The sequence below is a fragment of the Accipiter gentilis genome, chromosome 1 (genome assembly GCF_929443795.1).
Source record: "Accipiter gentilis chromosome 1, bAccGen1.1, whole genome shotgun sequence".
NCBI lineage: Eukaryota > Metazoa > Chordata > Aves > Accipitriformes > Accipitridae > Astur > Astur gentilis.
In genome coordinates, this window is record NC_064880.1 from 21251905 (window position 1) to 21264330 (window position 12426).

Here is a 12426-nt window from a genome sequence, read left to right on the forward strand (position 1 = left end):
GGTTGTTGTGTGCTGCCTCTGGAACTTGTGGCTAGTACATTTGGTGCAACTCATGCCCTTGGTCTGCAGGTCGAAGATGTTGATCTTGAGGAAATTGGTGGGTGCCAGTTCAAGTTCTATCGCTGTTGTACTTGGCTCAGTTTCAAAAGTCCATCCTGTAGTCATTTGGATAATTCTCACAATAATACCCTTGATATGGCATATAGACACTATAGATACAATGACATGCACTGGCAGGTTATTTAGCAGTTAAATATCATATAGCACAATTCACTGGCTATTCTCTCCCCAAATCACATCTCCCTGAGGTACACATCGAACTTCCCCATCCTTCTGCATCACCTACCAGGTGTACCCAGGTCCTTGAGCAAAACCAACCCCTTGAATGGGTTTGCCTCTGCTTGAGGGAGGACTAACCCAGACTGTCTTTCCTAACATACTCCTCATGCGCACTACAGGGACTTTATCCCCTTCTACAGTATGTGGAACTCTTGGTTGGGCAGGGCCAGCCCGATTGGCGGATCTTCTAGTATTAACTAACCAGGTGGCTTTTGTTAAATGTGTATCCCAATGCTTGAAAGTTCCACCCCCCATCGCTCTGAATGTAATTTTCAGCAGTCCATTGTATCATTCAATTTTTCCGGAGGCCGGTGTGTGATAAGGGATGTGATACACCCACTCGATGCCATGTTCTTTGGCCCAGGTGTCTACAAGGTTGTTTCGGAAGTGAGTCCCGTTGTCCGACTCGATTCTTTCTGGGGTGCCGTGTTGCCATAAAATTTTCTCTTCAAGGCCCAGGATAGTGTTCTGGGCAGTGGCATGGGACACAGGGTATGTTTCCAGCCATCCAGTGGTTGTTTCCACCATTGTAAGCACATGGCACTTGCCTTGGCGTGTTCGTGGGAGTGTGATATAGTCAATCTGCCAGGCCTCCCACTGTTTATATTTCAGCCATAGCCCTCCATGTGACAGGGGGTTTTGCCGCTTGGCTTGCTTAATTGCAGCACGTTTCACATTCATGGATGACCTGTGCGATAGTGTCCATGGTCAAGTCCACCCCTCGATCTTGAGCCCATCTATATGTTGCATCTCTTCCCTGATGGCCTGAGGTATTGTGGGCCCACTGAGCCATAAATAGCTCACCCCTACGTTGCCAGTCCAGGTCCACCTGAGACACTTCAATCTTGGTGGCCTGATCTGCCTGCTGGTTGTTTTGATGTTCTTCAGTGGCTCAACTCTTGGGTACATGAGCATCTACGTGACGTACTTTTACCACTAGCTTCTCTATCCAAACAGCGATATCTTGCCACAGTGCGGCAGCCCAGATGGGTTTACCTCTGCGCTGCCAATTGCCCTTCTTCCATTGTTGTAGCCACCCCCATAGGGCATTTGCCACCATCCATGAGTCAGTATAGAGATAGAGCACTGGCCACTTTTCTCTTTCAGCAATGTCTAACGCTAGCTGGATGGCTTTCATCTCTGCAAACTGATTCAATTCACCTTCTCCTTCAGCAGTTTCTGCGACTAGTCGTGTAGGACTCCATACAGCAGCCTTCCACCTTCGATGTTTTCCCACAATGCGACAGGACCCATCAGTGAACAGGGCATATTGCCTCTCATTTTCTGGCAGTTTATTATACAGCGGGGCCTCTTCAGCCCGTGTCACCTCTTCCTCTGACGACATTCCAAAATCTTTGTCTTCTGGCCAGTCCGTGATCACTTCTAACATTCCTGGGCAACTGGGGTTTCCTATGTGAGCTCATTGTGTGATCAGTGCGATCCACTTACTCCACGTGGCGTCAGTCACGTGATGCGTAGAGGAAACTTTCCCTTTGAACATCCAGCCCAGCACTGGCAGTCGGGGTGCTAAGAAGAGCTGTGTTTTAGTACCAACTACTTCTGAGGCGGCTCGAACTCCTTCATATGCTGCCAAGATCTCTTTTTCAGTTGGAGTATAGCGAGTCTCGGATCCTCGATATCCCCGACTCCAAAACCCCCGGGGCCGGCCTCGGGTCTCCCCAGGTGCTTTCTGCCAGAGGCTCCAGGTAGGGCCATTCTCCCCGGCTGCAGTATAGAGCACATTTTTAACATCTTGCCCTGCTCGGACTGGCCCAAGAGCTACTGCGTGAACAATCTCCTGCTTAATCTGTTCAAAGGCTTGTTGTTGCTCAGGCCCCCATTTAAAATTGTTCTTCTTCCAAGTAACTTGGTAGAGAGGGCTTACAATTTGACTGTAATTTGGAATATGCATTCTCCAAAAACCCACAACACCTAAGACAGCCTGTGTTTCCTTTTTATTAGTCGGTGAGGACATAGCTGCTATTTTGTTGGTGACGTCCACAGGGATCTGACGATGCCCATCTTGCCATTTTACTCCTAAGAACTGGATCTCCTGCGCATGTCCCTTGACCTTACTTTCTTTTATGGCAAAACCAGCCTTCAAAAGGATTTGGATTATTTTCTTCCCTTTCTCAAAAACTTCTCCTGCCGTGTTGCCCCATACGATGATGTCATCAATATATTGCAGGTGCTCTGGAGCTTCACCTTTTTCTAGTGCAGCCTGGATCAGTCCATGACAAATGGTGGGGCTGTGTTTCCACCCCTGGGGCAGTCGATTCCAGGTGTACTGGACGCCCCTCCAAGTGAAAGCAAACTGAGGCCTGCACTCCGCTGCCAAAGGAATGGAGAAAAATGCATTAGCAATGTCAATTGTAGCATACCACTTAGCTGCCTTTGATTCCAGTTCATATTGAAGCTCTAACATATCTGGCACAGCAGCGCTCAGGGGTGGCGTGACTTCATTCAGCCTACGATAATCTACTGTTAGTCGCCATTCCCCATTAGATTTCTGCACGGGCCATATGGGACTATTAAAGGGTGAGTGAGTCTTGCTGATCACTCCTTGGTTCTCCAATTGGCAAATCAGCTTATGGATGGGGATCAGGGAGTCTCGGTTGGTGCAATATTGTCGCCGGTGCACCGTCGTGGTAGCAATTGGCACCTGTTGTTCTTCAACCTTCAGCAACCCCACAACCGAAGGGTCTTGGGAGAGACCCGGCAGGGTAGACAGCTGTTCAATCTCCTCCGTCTCCAATGCAGCTACACCAAAGGCCCACCGGTACCCCTTTGGGTCCTTGAAATACCCCCTCCTGAGTTAATCTGTACCAAGGATGCACGGGGCCTCTGGGCCAGTCGCAATGGGGTGTTTATGCCACTCATTCCCGGTTAGACTCATTTCAGCTTCCAATACGGTTAGCTCTTGGGATCCCCCTGTCACACCAGAGATACAGATGGGTTCTGCCCCTTTATAACTTGATGGCATTAGGGTACATTGTGCACCAGTGTCCACTAGAGCCTTATATTCCTGTGGGTCTGATGTGCCAGGCCATCGAATCCACACTGTCCAGTAGACTCGGTTGTCCCTCTCCTCCACCTGGCTGGAGGCAGGGCCCCTCTAATCCTGGTTAGAATATCCATTACTCACTTTCTGCACATGTGAATCAGAAGTCCCTTCAAGGGGATCAGAAATGAGATCAGAGCATCTACTGTGTCTGGGGGACTGCTCACGGGAAACTGGAGCAGCAGTTTTCCAAGAAGAATTCTCTTTTCTGGTTCCTTTTTCTCACAACTCCTGTACCCGTGCATCCAAGACTGAGGTAGGTTTTCCATCCCACTTCCTCATGTCCTCTCCATGGTCACGCAGGTAAAACCACAGTTTAGCCTGTCGAGTGTACTTTCTCTCTCCTGTCTCTTGGGCAGAGGAACGCTTATTCCCAATAACTGCGATGCAGGCCTGTACAGGTGAGGAGGAGGACAGATCCACTTTGAATTGCTGGAACTCTCGGGACAAGTCCTCTACAGCTGAGACACAGGCCCATAGGGAGGAAGAGAGACTTCCTTCGTATTGCCGGAGTTGGACAGCCAATTCATCCACCGTTTGTCCATAGCCTTCTCTCCAGGACATTACTGCCAATGAGTTGGCATAGGTTGGTGGTGCACTTCATAGAAACTTCCGCCACATGGGTTGTGTGCATTGGACTTCATCTGGATCTGTGGGTGACTGCGCATTTTCTGGATCATTATAAATCACCTCCAGCACGGCTAATTCTCTCAGGTACTGGATACCTCTCTCCATGGTGGTCCACTTGCCTTGGTGACATGTAACTTCATCCCTGAAGGGGTATCTTTCCTTTACACCTAACAGAAGTCGCCTCCAGAGGCTGAGGACTTGTGTTTTTCTCCCATTCGCCTTGTCGATGTCCCCTTCCCTAGACAGAGATCCCAACTGCTTGGCTTCCTTACCCTCTAATTCCACACTACTAGCTCCACTATCCCAGCATCGGAGCAGCCAGGTAACAATGTGCTCACCTGGGTGGCGGCTAAAATCTTTTCGCATGTCACGCAACTCACTCATGGATAGAGATCGGGTAATTATTTCAGGTTCTGCCTCTACCTCCTGTTCTCGCGATGACCCTGGTTCATCTTCATCTCTCACTAAGCGAACTGATTTCTTTGTGTGTTTCTTTTTCTGTACAGGGGCGACTGATACTGGCACAGGTTGGTTCTCTGGTTTAGCTGAAGTGTCTGTCACCGGGTTAGGGGTAGTCACGGTACCTGTTGTCGGGGTAGGGGCAGCCACGGTGCCTGTTGTCGGGGTAGGGGCAGCCACGGTGTCTGTTGTTGGGGTTGGGGTAGCCACGGTGCCTGTTGTTCTGTTTTCCATCTTTTCCCCCTGAGGGTGCTGCCTAGTATCAAGCAGTGTTTGGTAGATACTGGCCAGGGCCCAGCACAATGTAGTGAGTTGTGTGTCTCTGGGATAGCCACAGCATTTTTCTTTCAAATATTCTATCACTTCATGAGGGTTCTGTAGTTGTTCGGGAGTGAACTTCCAAGGCACTGGCGGTGAGAAGTTCTCTAGATACCTGCCCACATCCTCCCACATGCCGTGCCACCCCTGAGTCTCCAGCTTTGGGGGAGATCTCTGAGTGGTACTCTTAAAGAGCCTTTTTGTAGCCCTAAACAAGACCTGAAACATATTCAGGAGGCATAGCACTAACAGCACACTGACTAGCGCATCCCAAGAATATTCAAAATTCTCAAAAGCTGTTGTAATTAGTCGGAAGGAGAAGAGGGAGGTGAACGGACGGGGGGAGGTATCCCCCCCTAATTTCCTCACGGATTGGGTGTAATTACCAATAAAATCCGACAGAAGGTGCCCAAAGTATGGAAATGTTATCACTGCCTCATACAGATACCAGCTTAACCTCATGACCAGTGATGTAATCATTTCATAAGTCGACATTGCCCAGTACAGCAAAATGATAATCCCAATCACTCTCCCAGAGATGAGATACGCAACTACAGGCAATACATAGAGCATATAAGAGCTTACAAAACGCCACCATGTAAACAAATGAAACAACATTGTGTCTAACACCTATTTATCTAAGAAATGCGTTTGGCAAATTTGTTTCAACACGCTCGGGCGAGATCTGTCGTTATCTCAACCCTTCTGCCCCACGTTGGGGGCCAAAAAAGGACTGTCGTGGTTTCAGCCCGGCCGGTAACAAAGGACCACGCAGCCGCTCGCTCACTCCTCCGCCCCCCTCCGGTGGGATGGGGGGGAGACGGAGGAGAGAAAAGGAAAAAAAAAAGAAACTGGAACCTCGAGGGTTGAGATAAAGGCAGTTTACTGGGACAAACACAAAGAGATTACAACAACGGCACTAATGAAAAAGTATACAAAAAGAGTGATGCTCACCACCCGGGACCCGACGCTCCGCCACTTCCCCCACCGAAAACAGAGACCACCCCCCGGCCCGCTCCCCATTTATATACTGAGCATGATGGCACTTGGTATGGAATAGCTCCTTGGCTAGTCCAGGTCAGCTGCCCCGGCTATGCCCCCACCTCCCAGGTTCCTGTAAAAATTAACTCTATCCCAGCTGAACCCAGGACAGTGCTAGATAACCACACTGAAAAACTGAACCTTCTGACATTTTTTGAGGTAAGATACACTGTACTGGGGATGATGCAGCCTCAAAAAGGATGTTATTAGTTCTCTGGATTCTCAAAAGCTCCCTCTTCCCTCATTTCCAAGGAAGGTCTCATTACGGGCGACAACTTGCTTGCAAGTCATTTTACCAACTATTTAAATGCGAAAACCAGGAGTTTGGGTAAGTATGAAAGAATTCAAGCTGTTTCTTTAGCACAGCTTTCATGTAATAAATTGAAACTAAGCTACATTTGAATAACTCTATTTTCCGCTTTTATATAATATTTATATAAACCTTTATTTATTATGTCAGTTTGGGAATCCTTTTTTTCATGGTATTCTTTACCCACCTGCTGGCTTATTTTGCAAACTCTCTCTTTCTACCAGTGGTAAAACACTAACTTTTTTTGCTTTTATTTAATCTGTTGAATTACTCTTTTCAGAAAAGTGACACAGGTAACAATAAAGCAGAAGAATGCAGCATATTCCACAGAGGCGAGATGAGCCTATCCTGGTTGAAAGGATTCACTTCAAAGCCTTTAAAAAATAAAATAAAAAAAAGATCTACCCTATAAGCTAGTGAAATCTGACCTTAGAAAGCTGATCTCAGCTTAGGAAACATTAAAAAAGGGAAGGAGAGAAAAAGGAAAAGAGGAAAATAAAAGCCTGGAATTTTTTCCAAACCTCATTTCCCCTTTCTTAGGCCTAAGCCCCCAAATGGAACAGATCTATATATTTTCCAGTCTATCAAAAGATACCCTTCCTAAACCAAAGACTTTCCTACTCAGAGCAGTTCTTCCTGAGTACCTATGTTACAAGAGACAACTTAATTTCTGCAATTCACTTTCTTGGCTAGGGCTCTTTCAGCCTTTGTAGCAATTAGGTACATCTCAGGCAGTCACCTGATTAATTTTCAGCTGGGACTCGTAATCCCATCTATCAAGACTAAGCACGTGCACTTGAAAAAAATAACCCTTGCTTCAGTCGTGGCCTGGCTAGTCCTTGTCTTCCTATACTGTAACCAGGCAAAGGGGTAATATTGCAAGAGCTGTCAAAGACCTGTTTATAATAAACTTGATGTTATGTCCTTTCCGTGGAGAGGCCATATGCTTTTGATCTGCATGAGCCCAAGCAGTTCTGTGGTTTTCTTGCAGTTACTTTGCTGCTTTGAGAATGCTATGATTGTAAGAGCATCTTTTAAATGAAGTCATGATATAGGACTGTGCTTTATAGGGATTGTCTTCACGAACATGTAGACAGACAATGTTGAAACTGATTTAGATATCTAAATGTTACAACAGTTATGTACTGAGGTTCAGTTAAAAAAAAACCACACAAAAACCAAAACAAAATCAAACACAACATTTGGGACTCAAGTCCAAAGCTGTAAGCCTTGCTGGGCTGGCTGTGAAGTGAACCACACCTCATCTTCAGTTTTCAGTATTAAAGATACCTGTCTGGATATCAGTCTGCACCTGAATATCTGTAGAAGCACCTCAGTCCTGAAAGGCCATGGAGAAACTCAGCTCCACCTTGGGTTTCACTGTGGCCAAACTGAAGATGCTTGTCTGCAAGGCTAAACCCTCCTAGGGGTCAGATCTCAGGGAATATTCTTGTATGAAGTTCCTGTATGAAAGTTTACCAAGCTTATTTTACAGAAAACACAAACTTGCTTGGTTTTGATGTCTTTGGGGAGACAACTGGAAATTGCTGCTCTCATTTTGTTCTAGCAGTACATGTATTAAGGTGTCTGTGGGATGTACATGTAACAATTTTATGGCATCAAACCACACAGATTGTCTCTTAGTTGCCTTGCAACTCCCTCTCAATGTCTATTTTTATATGTTATCTGTATATATTACATGCATTATTATTTATATTATATATGTTATATTCTCATTTTCTCCTTCCTTAATTTATGTAAAGAGCTGATAAATAAGTAGCTTCATCAATAGCTATAGTGACTTTACCTAGTATCTAATTTGCCAGCTGTTATGACTCCTGTGCTGCCATGTCAATCTTCCATCATATATCTAGGCTTAACATTGTTTCTATGCAATCTTTCTAGGCTGAAGAACATTCCGTTAACTCCTTCAAACAGTTCTAATCCTCATCTCCTCAAGCCACTCCTTTTGGTTTCCATCACTTCCCAATTTAGCACATTCAAATGCTTTGATTATTAGAAGTTTTGACCTTCAGAAAGTCAGATGTGTTTGGTAATGTTTGTTTTACAAAGTGTTGCTAAGTCCCAAGGGTTTAAGCTTGACTTGTTCAAGGGACAAGGTAATGATGTTGAAAATGATTCCATTGTGCCAGCTAAGTATTACCCTTATTAATCAATCCTCAAAGCATATTAAGAATGTTAAAATCTGTTAATACATATCCTTTAATTAACATTACTGAATTCATACATTCCCTTCAAACTAAAATAAATTTACAGCTTCTCTAATGTTGTGGGATTTTTACTTTTTGCAAAATGTCAGCTAAAACCCATATTTGCAAAAGCACATATTGCATCATCAATACAATATTATTAATGTCTTTAAAATATAAGAGTGATACATGCCCACTGTACAAGCCCCACTTGATCTAAGTATTTCCACTGACAGCTGTGGACATTAGGTAAGTCTCTAGCCATGCTGTGAACATGCATTAAGCAGAAATTAGCACAAGTAATATGCTCCAAAGAGGGGAGACTAACGCTACCTAAACAAGGCAAAAGTCTAGGTCACGGCACAGGCTGAGTGTCCTTCCACTCCTGACAGTGCTGGCCCCAGTTTCTCAGCAAAAGCCTCTCTGTCTGCAAATGCTGTACCTTATATCATCCCCCTCCAGGGTCCTTCACCCATGGAGTGCTTTGGGCTACCTTCCCATTTTCCTAAATTCACTGGTTCCATAAGCCAGGAGCCTTGGCCTGGTAAAATCTGATTTTTTAAGAAAAATGGAATACGTAACTAAGAGCAACATCTCTGGCAAAAGATTTCTGCACACTGCCTGGAAAATGTAAATTGCTCCAAACCAATATAGATTTTAAATTTCCCAAACAAACGATCACTGTATTTTCATAACATCAAAAGTGAAGACCTTTTCTACCTCATTGCCAGAAATGAATAGAGCATTTCAACTGAACTAAAAAAATACAAGAAAAAATGTCCTCAAATAGACACCTGGAATATAAAATTTCAGTACAAATGATTAATATTTGGAACAATAATTAGCAAGTGAATCATCATCTTATCATCAGGTGTGTCAGGCAGCCTTACTAGTGACCTGTCAAAACAGCATTAGAAATTAAGTAAAAAATTATATCATATTTAAGTTGTTCAGAGAAGGATACATTACAGAGTCATTACAGTCATCCTAGGAGCAGGTGCTAGCAACTCAATGATTTCAATATTCAGTTAAAAGAAAAGATTACATATGGAAAGAATCATTCTCTGTGGCTTATGATATCCACAAACGGACAAATATTTCAATCACACACTCACAGAGAAAAAAAATAATATCAGAGTTTAAGCTGATTAATTTAAAATAACACTTTAAGATACCTTAAAATTTCTCTCCACACTTTCAGTATCATACCCAGATATACCTAAAACTGAATCTTATGAATATGGTCCTCTCCATTTCTCCTCTCTCCCAAGGCTAAAAAAAGCGTCTGTTAATGCCTCATGACTCCACGAAAACCACATCCCAGTTACCAGGCTGGAAAGTACACTAACACTCCTGTTTTTTCAGGTAATTTAGGAACCTGTGGAATCACAGACTGAAATGCTTCCTGAAAAACCCTTTACTCCCACAAACACGATAATGCCCTTAAATAAAAGTTCATCACAGGTAGTTTTTTGTGGAACTTGGCTCTGGTAGAGGTGAGTTCAATATTGGAATAAAAGTGGAAGGCATTTTTTTGAAAAGGTCAGTCTGGAATTAACACTTTTCCTTCTGTACACATGCACATCTGTAATTAAGATTTCTTTACTATGTAGTTACATTATTGCACTCACATATGAGAGATCTCATCATCTGAGAGATAATAATTGCACCCACAGGTATATAGAGCTGTAATTTTACAGCCAAATTGTGGCCTGCCTAAAATTTAGCCCTGGTGAAAATGCAGCAGACAGCTGCCTTTCCTGCTAGGCTAGTATTTCTCACCAGAAATATTTTGTCAAAAAAAAAATTATTGTGATGTAAGAATTACTAAAGTCTTTGAGCAGCATCCTGGGGAGGCCACACAACAAGTTGCTGCACTTGAAGTAATTCCTACATGAATACATCATCTACTATAAACGATTAGAACCTGTCATTAGTCATACCAGCAGTGTACTTCCATGGCTAATGGTTAATGGCATCAAAGTAAAGCACCTTCTGCAGCTCCAGGGAGATTATTCCATACTATATTGATACACCTTAAAATGGACTTGTTCCTCTGAAAGATGGGTGTATTAAACAGACCTCTGTGTTTTTATACACTGAGAAGCCTGGGAAACACTTAGAAAAGTGTGCCATGTGCTAATACAAGCCCTTTGCAAGCAAACTCAGGTTTCCCATTCTCTATTTCTGCCAGCCAAAATAAATGATAAAAAATACAATGCATATTTGGATATATGAATATATATTAATACCCAGAATATACAATTGAAGTAGATTCAATGAGTTTCTGACTTTTTCTACCATTTTCACATTGTTTTAGAGAGATTATCAAAATATATATTTCCATGCACAAGGTCATTTATTTTCATTTCCAGGTCTTCCACCTGTCAAACAGGTGGAATTTCCAGGGAGGGAGTAAAGTTTGTTATGTCTGTACTGCCATTCAGGGCTTAATGATACAAATGCAATAGCACTTCTGATTCAAGACTGAGACTGATGTTACCTTTTTGTCTCCGGGCTCTAAAATATACCTTTTACAAGAAGAAAGTCAGCCCACAGTGAAATGTGGTAAGTAATCATTGATTTGGAAAACAGCCACTTGAAATGACTCTGCTGCTACCCACTGGTTGAGTCATTTGAGGTGGGCGATTCAATGTAATTTTGAAAACATGTATTATATTGTGGGCTTGCCATGAACATTTTTTATTTTCCTGTTTTTATGGAATTAGGACACAGTTCAGGGACAAAATGTCTCATCTAGAGTAGGAGAGAAAAAAGAAAGCGAGAGAAATCCACGAATCTTGTAAGAAAGATTTGTAACAAGAAACAATTGGTATTTGCAAAAGAAAGTATCCCTTTAGAAAATAACATAATGTACTACAGATGAAACAATATTTCCTGAAACAAAAGAATGAGACATAGTTCCATACCCCTGGCCACACTAAATAAGAACAGACTATAAAACTGATTGTGAAAGGTAGGGGAAAACTAGTAGCAGTACCTGTTCATTTACCTAATTCTGATAAAATTTTTAAAAGGAATTTGAAGTAGAGTGAACATATATCTCTATCGGTCTTCTATCTGTCTGAGTGCTCATATGCATGTGCTTATGCACTTTTTATAGAGGTAATCAGCATGTTTCAGATGTTAAAGGAAAAAAGGTAAATCTGATTGAAAATATTTCATCGAAATTGTTTTCAGTATGAAACTACTGAATTGCAAAAATATCCAATTTCTGCAGGTAAGGAAAACATAAAAAGAAATTTGGCTGGACTTCTGATTTAGGTGATTTTACAAAATGAATTTTTTATATTTATTCAGAAATTCTGCACAGTTTTCCACTGACAGGATTTGGGTTGCACTTCTTCTGGCCCAAACCACATGAATAGATCAAAGAACAACCATACAAATACACATAAAGAATGGTCATGTAAAATATTTTTTGACAAATTCTGATGTCCTTTCCCTACACATCTGATACCTTTGATTAGAATATTGTCTCTGTGTTAGCATTTCAAGCTTTAGAGGACAAACCCCTGCCTTGCTTTTTGGGGCAGGAATTATGGGTGAAATCCAGATGTATGCAAATCAGCAAATTTATATTACACTTTAAGAATAGGGTCATCAAACACTGGAACAGTTTTCCTAGAGCGGTGATCGATGCCCCAAGCCTGTCAGTGTTTAAGAGGCATTTGGACAGTGCCCTTAACAACATGCTTTAACTTTTGGTCAGCCCTGAAGTGGTCAGGCAGTTTGACTAGATGATCGTTGTAGGCCCCCTCCAACTGAAACAGTCGTATTGTATTGTACTGTATTGTATTGTATTCTATTCTATTCTGCTTGTCTGATGAAAAACACAAGCAACAGAAGTAACAGAAATGATGGAAAAGCAAAAGAACAGGGACAATAATCATCTGTTTGTAAGGCACAAAATTTCTATTAGGAAGAAAATGATGATGGAGATTACCAGAGTCAAAGTAGAACTAAGACACTCATTTTGGAGTACTCGGCTACACTGTGTGTCAACAAAAACAGAAAGCTAAGTCTGTCTAGATGGA

General features: G+C 42.7%; 1 protein-coding gene across 1 annotated transcript in view; it reads right to left on the reverse strand.

Annotated features, from left to right (window-relative positions):
- Window positions 1–4901, reverse strand: part of LOC126048349 (uncharacterized) — a 48759-nt gene extending 43858 nt beyond the window's left edge. Inside the window, exons 1-2 of the mRNA XM_049823673.1 lie at window positions 4615–4901; window positions 4295–4584 (exon numbers count right to left, since the gene is read on the reverse strand). Of these exons, the coding sequence (XP_049679630.1) occupies window positions 4295–4584; window positions 4615–4723 (399 nt within the window). The 5' untranslated portion in view covers window positions 4724–4901. The remainder of the gene's footprint in view (window positions 1–4294; window positions 4585–4614) is intronic.
- Between the last annotated feature and the right edge of the window lie 7525 nt (window positions 4902–12426).